Source organism: Geotrypetes seraphini, chromosome 14 (genome assembly GCF_902459505.1).
Source record: "Geotrypetes seraphini chromosome 14, aGeoSer1.1, whole genome shotgun sequence".
In the NCBI taxonomy this organism is placed as follows: domain Eukaryota; kingdom Metazoa; phylum Chordata; class Amphibia; order Gymnophiona; family Dermophiidae; genus Geotrypetes; species Geotrypetes seraphini.
In genome coordinates, this window is record NC_047097.1 from 7,765,060 (window position 1) to 7,776,948 (window position 11,889).

Sequence of the window (11,889 nt, forward strand, 5' to 3'; positions counted from 1 at the left end):
GCAGCATTTCTCCTTCTCCCTCCCGGTCCAGTAGCAGCTCTCCCTTTATCCAGCAGCTTCCCAGCCTCCAACAGTGGCTTCCTCCCCTTCCCTCCGCTCCCATCCCAGCAGCTCTCAGTATTTGCTTGCAGCAATGATTCACTTAGGCAGCCTTGGGTCCTTTGATGGATCACGTCGCCTCTGAGGAAAAAGGAAGTTGCATTATCAGAGGCGGCCCAAGACTCAGCAAAAGCCCCAAGGTTGTCTAACTGAATGGCTGCTTTAGGCAAGTACTGAGAGCCGCTGGGAGGGGAGCGGAGAGGAGGAAGCTGCTGTTGGAGGCTCTCACCAGCCCTGCACAGACCAGCAGGAATTTTGTGCACCGATCTCGCCAGCCCTGCGCGGACTGGCACAAATTTTCTGCAGACCGGCGGTTGAAGAACACTGCTCTATAAGACTGTGCCTAATTTCCGGGAATGCCTCTGACCTCCCCACATCCCTTCCATGGCCACACCCCCTTTGGAATTCTGTATTGCAAGTTAAGGGCTCCTTTTATCAAGCTGCGCTAGCGGTTTAACGCACGCAATAGCGCGCGCTAACCGCTACCCCTCCTCTTGAGCAGGAGGTAGTTTTTGGCCAGTGCAGGGGTTAACGTGCTGAAAAGTCGCACGCGTTAACCCCATTAGTGCGGCTTGATAAAAGGAGTCTTAAGTGTTTTTGCTATAAACATTATACCTATTCTAATAGTTGTAGATTTTGTTATTTTTTAGAATATTAAGACTATTCCAAGATTTACTTCTACCTTTATTGAGAATTCAATAAACAAATTGAACTAAAAAAAAAAAAAAAAGATTATTCCTAGACAAAGTAAAAGAAAAATATTTTTGAAAAACAGAGTAAAATGAAAAATTGGAGACCAATGATGACATTTGTGGCTATGATTAGAAAACTTGTGATATGCTCTTTAGTTCACAGGAAAGGACCTCTAAAAAAACAATTTTGCTGATGTCTATAAATATGCTAAGATAAAGTTGTTCAGTACATGTTTATTTGCTGTATACTATTGTATACATTAACTCTGATACTATTTTGCCCTGCAATGTAAATGATAATGTGGCTCAACTAAACTGATTTTCTATGAAATTTAGGCACACGTGTTAAAGAATTTCATAGGACAGATCAGTGCCCAAGTCCTAATTAATGCCAATTAAGTGCTTGTTAAGTGCTATTAATATATTGCTATTTCTTACTTAGGGCTACTTTTACAAAGCCGCATTAGCGGCTTCAGCGCGCGCGACTTTTCATCATGCGCTAACACCGCACTAGCCAAAAAACTACCGTCTGCTCAAGAGGAGGCGGCAGCGGCTAGCGTAGCTGGCGGTTTAGCGCACGCTATTACGCACGTTAAACCGCTACCGCGGCTTCGTAAAAGGAGCCCTTAGTTTACGTGTGGACCAGAGATCTGCACCCATAATTGCAAGCCCAACTTTAAGCAACCTACACAGATTTTGACATTTGAGAATATGTAGTCAGCAAATTGCATTTAGAAGCAATTTAGAAATGTAAATAAGCAAAATTGATAGTGCCCTTTTACCTAGCTGTGTTTAACAGAAACATCTGAAGTCTGCATTATTTGTCTACTAATATGCACAGAAAAACCCAGAATGCCTGCCTCAAAGAAAAATATCACAAAACCCATGCCTTTCTTGTGCTATGCGGTATTTCAAAAGAACGCATGGCAAGTAAAACTACCGTTCTACATGATATTCTCAGGGTATTACTGCAATTTTTAAGCAACCCTTTCCCTGCCTCTGAATTCTTGCATTTTTTTTCTCCTTTCCAACAGTGTGGCTGGCACAAAATACATTTGTTGTGACATGACAAGATAGCAGGATATAAGTAATCAGGCTGCAAGTACTAGATCAGCTAAAAAAGAACCAGAGAAGCTGCACCTTCAGCTCAATAGTAAAAGTACCCGGTACCTCTAAAATACTGGAGTTTGGTTACAGAGCTTTAGGTATGTAGGTTACATCAGCACAGTCCAAAACGTCTGTAATTTAGCAACGTCTTACAGTGGCATATGAATTGTGAGAACTTCATTTTATGTGGAGTGTCATTTATTATAATTAAAAAAAAAAAAGGTAGCCTGCAGGGAAGTTGTTTTAATCTCAACAATGCATAATAATATTTTTAGTTGATATGGAGCAGTACCTGCTGCTTGCCATGTGGGCCTTTGAAAGAGGCGATTACAGTTTTCTTATAAGTGAATCAATTTTTAGTCACCTTAATCTGACATAATGATTATCTGTATGAGCTGAAAATTGCCCCCCCCCCCCCGTGTTTAATAATGACATCAGTGTGCTGCAGGTTCCCGCAATCTGCAGTTTCCCCCCTATACTCCATCCAACACACAAAGCTCCTCCTGCTTCCTTCCCATCCCCAAGAAATGCATCGAAGGCACAAAGGCTTCATAAACTACCCTGTTTTCACATACGCAAAACTAACTATCACCCGTCCAGTCTAGCATAAAATAATCTCAATCCAATGGTCTGAACCTGTCAGGCAAGGAGATAGGGGTGAAATACACCAGCACTTAAATGCAGCAGAGGGAACTGTCACAGCCAATAAAGACTGGCGTAAAGCAACATGGAAAGAAAAAAATGCATGTAGTCAGACAGAGAATCACTCCAGCAGTGATTATAATAAAACATCTCTACTTCTGGCTTCGAGTATGTCGTGTAATTCATCTTAAAACATTTTCCAGCCTCTCTGCAATTCTGTCCTGCCTTGTAGCAATCAAAAGAAAGAAAAAACCGGTACTGGAAACGAAATTAGCTACAAAGCCCTCCCCATAGGTAAAGAAAACTGTCTCTTACAAAAAAAATGTTTTACAGAGCTAAGTTATTTTAGAAACGAATGCAAAGCCACAAATTATTTCAAATAAAACTGAATTAGAAACATCTAATCATATGTCTGTATGTACCGATCTTTATTTCCGCAATGCATTTGCCCAATTCTGACCACCTTATAGACCCAGAATTTACTAAGACGACGAGAGGTTAAGAAAAATGTAACCCACTTATCAGGATAAAATGACCCTTATTTACAAAATAGTGCGAACAGAGAGAGACTCGCTTCCCAACTCGATCACACAAACCACGAAAACCTCCTAGCCTAGGGGAGGGGAGGAAGTGGGAGATCATAGGCTACAGCACCGACAGTTGTCAATATGGATTCCGAGCTGACACAGAGAAGAGGGTGCATGTGCCAGATCGGGAAATAATAAGCGCAACTGAAAAGGCAGGAGACGCCGAGTGGATTCAGAGCATCCACAAAGCTGTCTGCCTTCTTCAGTACGAAACGTCCTCTAAAATTCTTTAAATTGTTACTGCTCACGACCCCAAATCAAACCTTCCCATTGCGCCCCACTTTAGTATTTTTCACGCTCGTCCACTGCCCTGCCTTAGCGAAAACGGGCCGTAGCCACACGTTACAGCAAAGACACACAATAACTCTCGCTACCCTGCACCCCCCCCCGACTCACAATTCCCCCACTGCAATTCTTACCTCGAGCGCGCCGCCGCCCCCGCCTTCACTCACGCCCCTCCTGGAGGGCGCGCGCGTAGCCAGCTCCCCTCAAAAAAAAAAAAAAAAAAAAAAAACCCCGGTCTTCAATTATCCAGGGTACATAACGACCTGGCTCTGGCCTCAGGGAGCGTTAGGCGTGAAGGAAGGCAATCCGGAGCGTTCCGCGGTGAGCCGTGCCCCATCCCTCACTGGGCCACCGGGGACAGACACGCATAAGAGCCCGGCTGCAGAGATTTTCGGCGACTTTTGCCACGAATTAATCTTTCCCCCCTCCCATCCGCCGTTCGCTTTCTCGCCCTAGGAATCTCTCCTCCTTATCCCCCAACAGTCGCCCTCTTCCTTGCTCCTCCCTCTCTCGCTTTCACTCCCCCCTCCTCCTCCCACTCCCTCGCGCGCCGCCTCTTTCCCCTGGGCACCGGCTCGTGCTTTTTACTCTTCCCTTCCAGTCTCGTCTCCAAACTTGCAACGCCTCGTCTCGCGCCTAACCCCCCCACCCGAGAGTTAGAGAGGCTCGTGCCCGCGCGCGCGCGCACACACCCGGCGACTCCACCCTTTCGTCCGTATCCACGCCCATTCCTCCCAGTAAGTGGGCGGGCTCTCCGAAAGGCCTTGGGCGTCTTGGAGGGAGGCGCCGCTGGCCTTCGGGAGGAGCGATTTGTTTTCCTTCGTTCGCGCGCAGCCAACGAACCTCTCCTGCAGCTTCCCAGTCCGGCTGCGCGAGGCCATGTAGCGCGGAGCGCTCTCCGCAGCCTGCTCGGCGAAGGTAAGGGCTGGGCGATCTGGACGGACGGTTGTAGCTTTGCGCCTCAATAACCCCGGTTTTCTCGTGAACTGTTAACGTTAAGCTTTTGCCTGGCGCTGCTGCTTTGGAAAGGAGAGGGACGGGCTATGGTTGCTTTGAGAAAGGGGGGGGGGGGGCGGGGGGCTGAATGACTTGCTAGGAATGGCCTGGAGTGTGTCGGCATCTGCGCGTCGCTGTTTTTTTTAAGCGCTCGGTGGAAGAGAGCGGCCCGACGTGCTGGCGTAGCTGCTCTCGCGCCGTGGCTTCTCGAAGATGGGGTTAGCACGTGTCCTCCAGTCAGCAGGGGGGGGGGGGTCTTGCTCTCACCGCATGGCATATGAGGCGGGGCAGAGCCTGGCGTTTATTTTATTGGGAGTTTAGCCCTCACCATTTTCATTTACTCGGTGTGAGAGTGATATATTCGGGGACATATTTCCCTGGCCCCGAAGGGTCTGCAATTAAGTTTGTACCTGACGCAGCGGAGGGTTAAGTGAGTCGCCCAAGATAAGCCCTGAGGTACACAATCGTATGAGAATCTGAAATGGATTAGGCTGGATTGGGCTTTTATTTGATTCCATTCATTGGCATATCTTTTGTTTTCCACTATTATGGATTGCTTTATTCCATACTTTGTAATTTTGTAAAAATTCAATAAATAAACATTGACTAAAAAAAAAAAAAAATTGTCAACCGCCTATTCCTAAGCGGCATTGGAAAAGTAACATACATAAAGTAAAACAAACACGACTTAGACACATAGCTTTAAAGCAGTGGTTCCCAACCCTGTCCTGGAGGAACACCAGGCCAATTGGGTTTTCAGGCTAGCCCTAATGAATATGCATGAAGCAAATTTGCATGCCTATCACTTCCATCATATGCAAATCTCTCTCATGCATATTCATTAGGGCTAGCCTGAAAACCCGATAGGCCTGGTGTTCCTCCAGGACAGGGTTGGGAATCACTTCTTTAAAGTACAAATGAATAGCTACATCTTAAAACCAAGCTGTCATAAATCTTCACAGAATCGTTCACCTTAAAGCGAGCATTAAACAACGTATCGTTTGTTGAAAAGCTTCTGAAAATAGTGTCGTTTTAAGTGTTTTGACAGGGAACCAACTTTGTAATAAACAAAAAGGGAAAACTGATTTTATGAGCTAGGAAGAGAATAAATGTAAAAACATAGTAGATGATGGCAGATAAAGACCCCAGTGGTCCATCCAGTCTGCCCAACCTGATTCGTTTTACATTTTTTCTTCTTAGCTATTTCTGGGCAAGAATCCAAAGCTCTACCCGGTACTATGTGTAGTCTAAAGTGTAGAGCCATCCTGAGGGTTTTGTGAAAGGAATGGCTGCACAAAGTGCTGGGAAGAGAGGGACTAAAAATTATTGTCCTTTTGACACCCCTACAGTAGCTGCAGCGCAGTGGGCAGGAGCATGGGTTTTAGAGAGGGCATGTCTGGCTCAGGACACTCCTGCTAAAATAGAAATACAGTGGTACCTTGGAATCCGAACGCCCCAGAACTGGTACAACTTGGAACCCGAACCTTTTTTTGTAGTAAATTTATCTTGGAATATGAACGCCCTGCACATTGTACGTGTGTGTTTGTGCCCAGAATCTGAATGCTGCTTTGGAATATTTGTTAATATTTTACCTTAAAATCCTGTGTATTTCCTGTTAAAATTTGAGTTTGTGGGAACCAGGAACGGATTAATCCAGTTTCTATTATTTTCATAGGAAAAATTGTTTTGGAACTCGAACAGGGTTCTGGAACAGATTAAGTTCGGATTCTAAGGTATCACTGTACCACCAAACAAACCAATAAACAACTTGGTGCTAGTTTCATTAATTTTAAAATGTGTTCTTCATGTTAAAACACAAACTTAAGTTTATGTAGCCATACTATGTTTTTGTGCCTTCCAGTCCAAGTTTCCAAGTTTGTCAATTTGATTAAACGCTTATCAAAATACTAAGCATATTTATAATTTGGATTATGCCCCTGTGGAAGGTGGTGGAGACAAGAAATGGTAACAATTCAAAAAGGCATAGCTATAAACGAGGATTCCGTCATGGAAAGAGTGACAGAAAACCAAATGCTACTCCATTAATTGGGATAGAAAGCCAGAGCCAGGCAGATTTTTACAGTATATGCCCTGAAAATGGTAAAGATAGATCAAGTATGCGTACTATGATGCAATATCTTGAAGGGCAGACTGGTAGTGGACTATATGAGTCTTTATTATCTACTATGTTAGGCTATATATTTGGACTAATTTTCAATTCTATTGCTCTCCGTTTAGGGTCTGATGTGTGTTGGCCTAAGAATGGACCCTGTTGTTCTTAGTTATATGGACAGTTTGCTGCGCCAATCTGATGTCTTACTATTGGATCCACCAAGTTGGCTGAATGATCACATTATTGGATTTGCGTTTGAATACTTTGCTAGTGAACAGTTCCAAGACTACTCAAAGGAAGCCTGTTTTATCAGTCCAGAGGTGACGCAGTTCATCAAGTGTGCATGCAGTCAGGAGGAAATGGTCATGTTTCTTGAGCCATTGGAACTTCCTCACAGAAAGGTGGTGTTTTTGGCCATCAATGACAATTCTAACCAGGCTGCAGGTGGCACCCATTGGAGCCTGCTGGTTTATATAAAGGACACAAACAAATTTGCCCACTATGACTCTTATAGTAGAAGCAACAGTCAGCATGCTAGGCAGGTGGCAGAAAAGCTTAAACCCTTCTTGGGCAAAGCAACATTTGTAGAGGAGCAAGCCCCATCTCAACAGAACAGCTATGACTGTGGAATGTATGTCATCTGTACTACAGAGACCCTGTGTGAGCAGCATCTGAGGGGGCAGAAAAAACCTCTGCTGCAATTACTTACACCTCCCTATATCACCCATAAGAGGACAGAATGGAAGGAACGCATCAAAAATCTAGCCCCAAAATAATATGTGAATTCTTGTTACTGTTACTGTTTGCTTTGGTTTCTTGTTGTCAGCCGTTTGGCCTGTTCACTAAATGTAGGAAGGCATTTTTGCGTGTATGACTTGGTGTCTTTCACTTTGATTTCATAGAGTTTTGGCAAACTCTCAAGTATCCTATTGTGCATCAGTAATATACTAAAGTGCTCCAAGAAGAATTCTGCTCTTCTGTTTTAACCTGCTGCTAGGTTTAAAAAAACAAACAAACAGCTTTTTCTTTTGTAGTATAAAAATAAAAAATCTGTTCTTAAAACATCCTCGCTGCTTTGGCTGACTCTATGGAAGCTGCAAAGTAAAGGCTTTCTAGTTATTGGTCAAGAATGTAAAATGGTGGCATTAAAATTAAATTTTGAATTAAGTTTCTGTAGGATTTTTGCGCAAATTATATAGAGCTTGTCAAGAATGACATGTGAAAGGAAAGTCAGATCTCCTCTGCCCTGCTCAAGAGCCCAAACTGGATAGGATTTCTGGTAGTCCCCAGGTTAAGAATGAGTTCTGTTTTTAAAACTGTTAAGTTGAATTTGTACGTATCTTGGATCATGTAAGAATTTGTATGTATTTGTTCTCCTGTACAGTACACAGTCTGATAATCATTAAAGAAACAATCCTCAAAATAAAGTACTGTAGTTTAAACAGATAGCTTTACACTTGCTTTTTGTTCTCCACTGTACTGCATATTGGAAGGGGTGTGCATGACAACACTAATTGGATGATGGAGAAATGGCTACAGCTTTAATGCCACATAACAGTTCTTGGATTCCAGCAACAGCAGCCTGAAGACAGGCTGCCTTCTCCCAAACTCTGGGTCTTCACTCTGCTGCATCCTGCCCATGGGAAATTGCATCAGTGGAAACGAGATGAAGGGAAGACTCCGGGATTGGCTGATGAAGCCTGTCTTTAGACTGCTGCGACTGGGAAGTGGGGGAGAGAATAAGGTATTGATGCTAGACTGAAGTGATAGGCCAGAACGGGGGTGAGGGTGGGTGCAATGTTGAGGCATGCACTGAAAAAAACAATCACCATTTCACTTACCCCGGTCCTGAGCTCTGCCTGCTTTCTCCACCCTCATGTGCCTCTAGACCAGGCCTTTTCTCTCTACTGCTCCCCTATGCCTCCACTGCGTGACTCCAGACCTGTCCCCCAGCATGCACTGACCCCAGCTGTGTTGTTTTCATTTCTGTAGTGAACTGGAAGTGGCGAACATCGGGCTCTGCCGCAGCAGGAATGGAAAGTCTCTGCCGAGATGGAAAGCACCTCTCCTCCCCTGTCTACTTCTTTAAAATGTTTGCCAGTGCAAGCAGCATTTTCTACTTGCTGCCGCCATCTGCTCCCTTCTGATATCACTTCTTGGTCATGGGACCAGGATATAACATACAAAGGGATCCAGCATGAGCAGCAATAGAAGATGCTGTTGAACATTTCAAAAGGTGGGTGGGGAGGCGCTCAAGCAGCGGGAAAGAGTAAATGGAAAGCTGACCACAGCTGATCTGTGAAAAGCGGACATCCACTGCTCTGGGATGGAAAGCTGCCCCATGCCTAAGTACAAGTCCAACTTAGGTCATATGTTTATAACCCAGGGACTGCCTGTATAATTAAGGAAGCACATAGCATGCCTATTCACAGTGCATGAAAATAAAAAAAAAGTTCTTGTATGTGGTTCTCCATTGAAAGAATTGACTAACCCAACTTAGCAAATATCATATGCTAGATGTAATTTACTTGGATTTCAGCAAAGCCTTTGATACAGTTCCTCATAAGAGGCTGTTGAACAAACTTGAAGGGCTGAAGTTAGGACCCAAAGTGGTGAACTGGGTCAGAAAACTGGCTGTCGGACAGACGCCAGAGGGTGGTGGTTAATGGAAGTCGCTCGAAGGAAGGAAAGGTGACTAGTGGAGTCCCTCAGGGTTCGGTGCTGGGGCCAATCCTGTTCAATATGTATGTAAGTGACATTGCTGAAGGGTTAGAAGGAAAAGTGTGCCTTTTTGCAGATGATACCAAGATTTGTAACAGAGTGGACACCGAAGAGGGAGTGGAAAATATGAAAAAGGATCTGCAAAAGTTAGAGGAATGGTCTAATGCCTGGCAACTAAAATTCAATGCAAAGAAATGCAGAGTAATGCATTTGGGGATTAATAATAGGAAGGAACTGTATATGCTGGGAGGAGAGAAGCTGATATGCACGGACGGGGAGAGGGACCTTGGGGTGATAGTGTCCGAAGATCTAAAGGCGAAAAAACAGTGTGACAAGGCAGTGGCTGCTGCCAGAAGGATTCTGGGCTGTATAAAGAGAGGCATAGTCAGTAGAAGGAAGAAGGTGTTGATGCCCCTGTACAGGTCATTGGTGAGGCCCCACTTGGAGTATTGTGTTCAGTTTTGGAGACCGTATCTGGTGAAAGACGTAAGAAGACTTGAGGCGGTCCAGAGGAGGGCGACGAAAATGATAGGAGGCTTGCGCCAGAAGACGTATGAGGAGAGACTGGAAGCCCTGAATATGTATACCCTAGAGGAAAGGAGAGACAGGGGAGATATGATTCAGACGTTCAAATACTTAAAGGGTATTAACGTAGAACAAAATCTTTTCCAGAGAAAGGAAAATGGTAAAACCAGAGGACATAATTTGAGGTTGAGGGGTGGTAGATTCAGGGGCAATGTTAGGAAATTCTACTTTACGGAGAGGGTGGTGGATGCCTGGAATGCGCTCCTGAGAGAGGTGGTGGAAAGTAAAACTGTGACTGAGTTCAAAGAAGCGTGGGATGAACACAGAAGATTTAGAATCAGAAAATAATATTAAAGATTGAACTAGGCCAGTTACTGGGCAGACTTGTACGGTCTGTGTCTGTGCATGGCCGTTTGGAGGAGGATGGGCAGGGGAGGACTTTAATGGCTGGGAGGGTGTAGATGGGCTGGAGTAAGTCTTAACAGAGATTTCGGCAGTTGGAACCCAAGCACAGTACCGGGTAAAGCTTTGGATTCTCGCCCAGAAATAGCTAAGAAGAAAAAAAAAATAAAATAATAATTTAAATTGAATCAGGTTGGGCAGACTGGATGGACCATTCGGGTCTTTATCTGCCGTCATCTACTATGTTACTATGCAAGTCACCTGTGTGTGGTGGGGAGGTTTTTTTTCCTCCTTTTCATACCTAAGGTACTGTTTCTTGAGGTTCTCTCTTTCTGACTCGCATTTCAGTAGCAGTATACTCTTCTCCAACCACATCTTGAATCCTCTATATTTAATCCTGGAGAAAAATCTCTATTCTCTATTAATGGAAAATATGAGGGGCATTCAATAATTTATCTACCTCAGTAGGAAAGAAGAGATTTCAAAAATGTTTTGTTTTATTTTTCAATATAGTCTCCTGATACCTCCATATCCTTCATCCACTTTTCCTGCAATGACTTTAACCCCTTTGAAAAGAATTCTTCTGTTTGACCTTCAAACCAGGACATCACAGCTTCCTTGACGTCTGTATCACTTGAAAACCACTGTCCATGGAGAGATTCTTTAAAATTTGGAACAGGAAATAATACGAGGGAGCCAGCTCAGAGCTATAGAGTGGATGGTTCAGCTGCTGAAACCCACATTCTCGGATGGCAGCCTGTGATTTTTGTGACATGAGCACCGGCCCATTGTTTTCAAAAAGCAGCATGCCTGCTATGAGTTTTCCTCATCTTTTCTCCTTGATTGACTCCCACAAAGCGATCATTGCGTTGATGTCATTCTCCCCAGTTATGGTTGTCTTGTGTCCAGAAGAAAAAGTCCATCATCATCCCATAAAACAGCTGCCATGCAGATTTTTCTGTCTTGAACTTTTTTGGGGTGGGGTCTTGTGCTTCCACTGCATTGACTCCATTTTGGACTTGGGATCTCTGTGATAGACCCAAGTCTCATCTCCAGTCACTAAATGTTGAAAAAAATTCACTTGGTCTTCACAGAGCATCTCCAAGTTCTCCTGACAGCACTAGAGCCTCATAGCTTTCTGACAAGGCATCAGCATTCTTTGAACCCATCTTGCACTAGCCTTGCCTGATGAACCGAGTGCCCAGGGAGGAGCATAGGGAGAGACAAGAGAGAAGAGATATTGAGGAGTGACTACACTTGTAGGTCAATAAGAAGAATTTGAACTATATGTGTAAGTGGATGGGGAGCCAGGGAAGTGATCTGAGAGGGGTGATGTGAGCATAGCAACTCTGGTGGAATATAAGTCGTGCAGCAGCATTCTGAACAGGTTGAAGGGGAGAGAGAGATGGTTACATGGGAAGCCATTGAGAAGCAGGTTACAATAGTCTAGGTGATGAGGAGGTGGATAAGGGTTTTGCAAGTGTGCTCAGAGAGGAAAGGTCAGATTTTGGTGATATTATAGGGAAAGAAGCAACAGGTTTTGGTGGTCTTGGATTTTTGCAGAGAGTCAAAGATGACACCAAGGTTGCAAGCTGATGAGACAGGATGAGAGTGCTATCCACTGAGATAGTGAGTGGGGGAGAGAGGGGATATAGGTTTGGGTGGAAGGATAAGTAGTTCAGTCGTGGCTGTGTTTAGTTGTAAGTGATAGCAAGACATC

The 11,889-nt window shown here is 44.3% G+C and overlaps 2 protein-coding genes across 8 annotated transcripts in view; one reads left to right on the forward strand and one right to left on the reverse strand.

Moving 5' to 3' along the window:
- Positions 1-3,629, reverse strand: part of MYO9A (myosin IXA) — a 517,771-nt gene extending 514,142 nt beyond the window's left edge. For 4 of the 5 annotated variants that reach the window (XM_033919771.1, XM_033919772.1, XM_033919768.1 and 1 more), the window contains exon 1: positions 3,547-3,629. The gene's annotated coding sequence lies outside the window, so the exon portion shown is untranslated. The remainder of the gene's footprint in view (positions 1-3,546) is intronic. The other variant, XM_033919770.1, reaches the window with a different exon arrangement.
- Positions 3,630-3,674: 45 nt separating this feature from the next.
- On the forward strand, positions 3,675-7,967 carry SENP8 (SUMO peptidase family member, NEDD8 specific). 3 transcript variants are annotated; one of them, XM_033919775.1, is made up of 2 exons: positions 3,675-3,733; positions 6,647-7,967. In XM_033919775.1, the coding sequence occupies exon 2, from the start codon at positions 6,653-6,655 to the stop codon at positions 7,295-7,297; it is 645 nt and encodes a 214-aa protein (XP_033775666.1). In that variant the 5' UTR covers positions 3,675-3,733; positions 6,647-6,652; the 3' UTR covers positions 7,298-7,967. The 3 variants fall into 3 exon arrangements, with proteins under 3 accessions (XP_033775666.1, XP_033775665.1, XP_033775667.1); XM_033919774.1 differs by lacking the exon at positions 3,675-3,733 and adding an exon at positions 3,812-4,330; XM_033919776.1 differs by lacking the exon at positions 3,675-3,733 and adding an exon at positions 4,717-4,864.
- Positions 7,968-11,889: the final 3,922 nt, after the last annotated feature.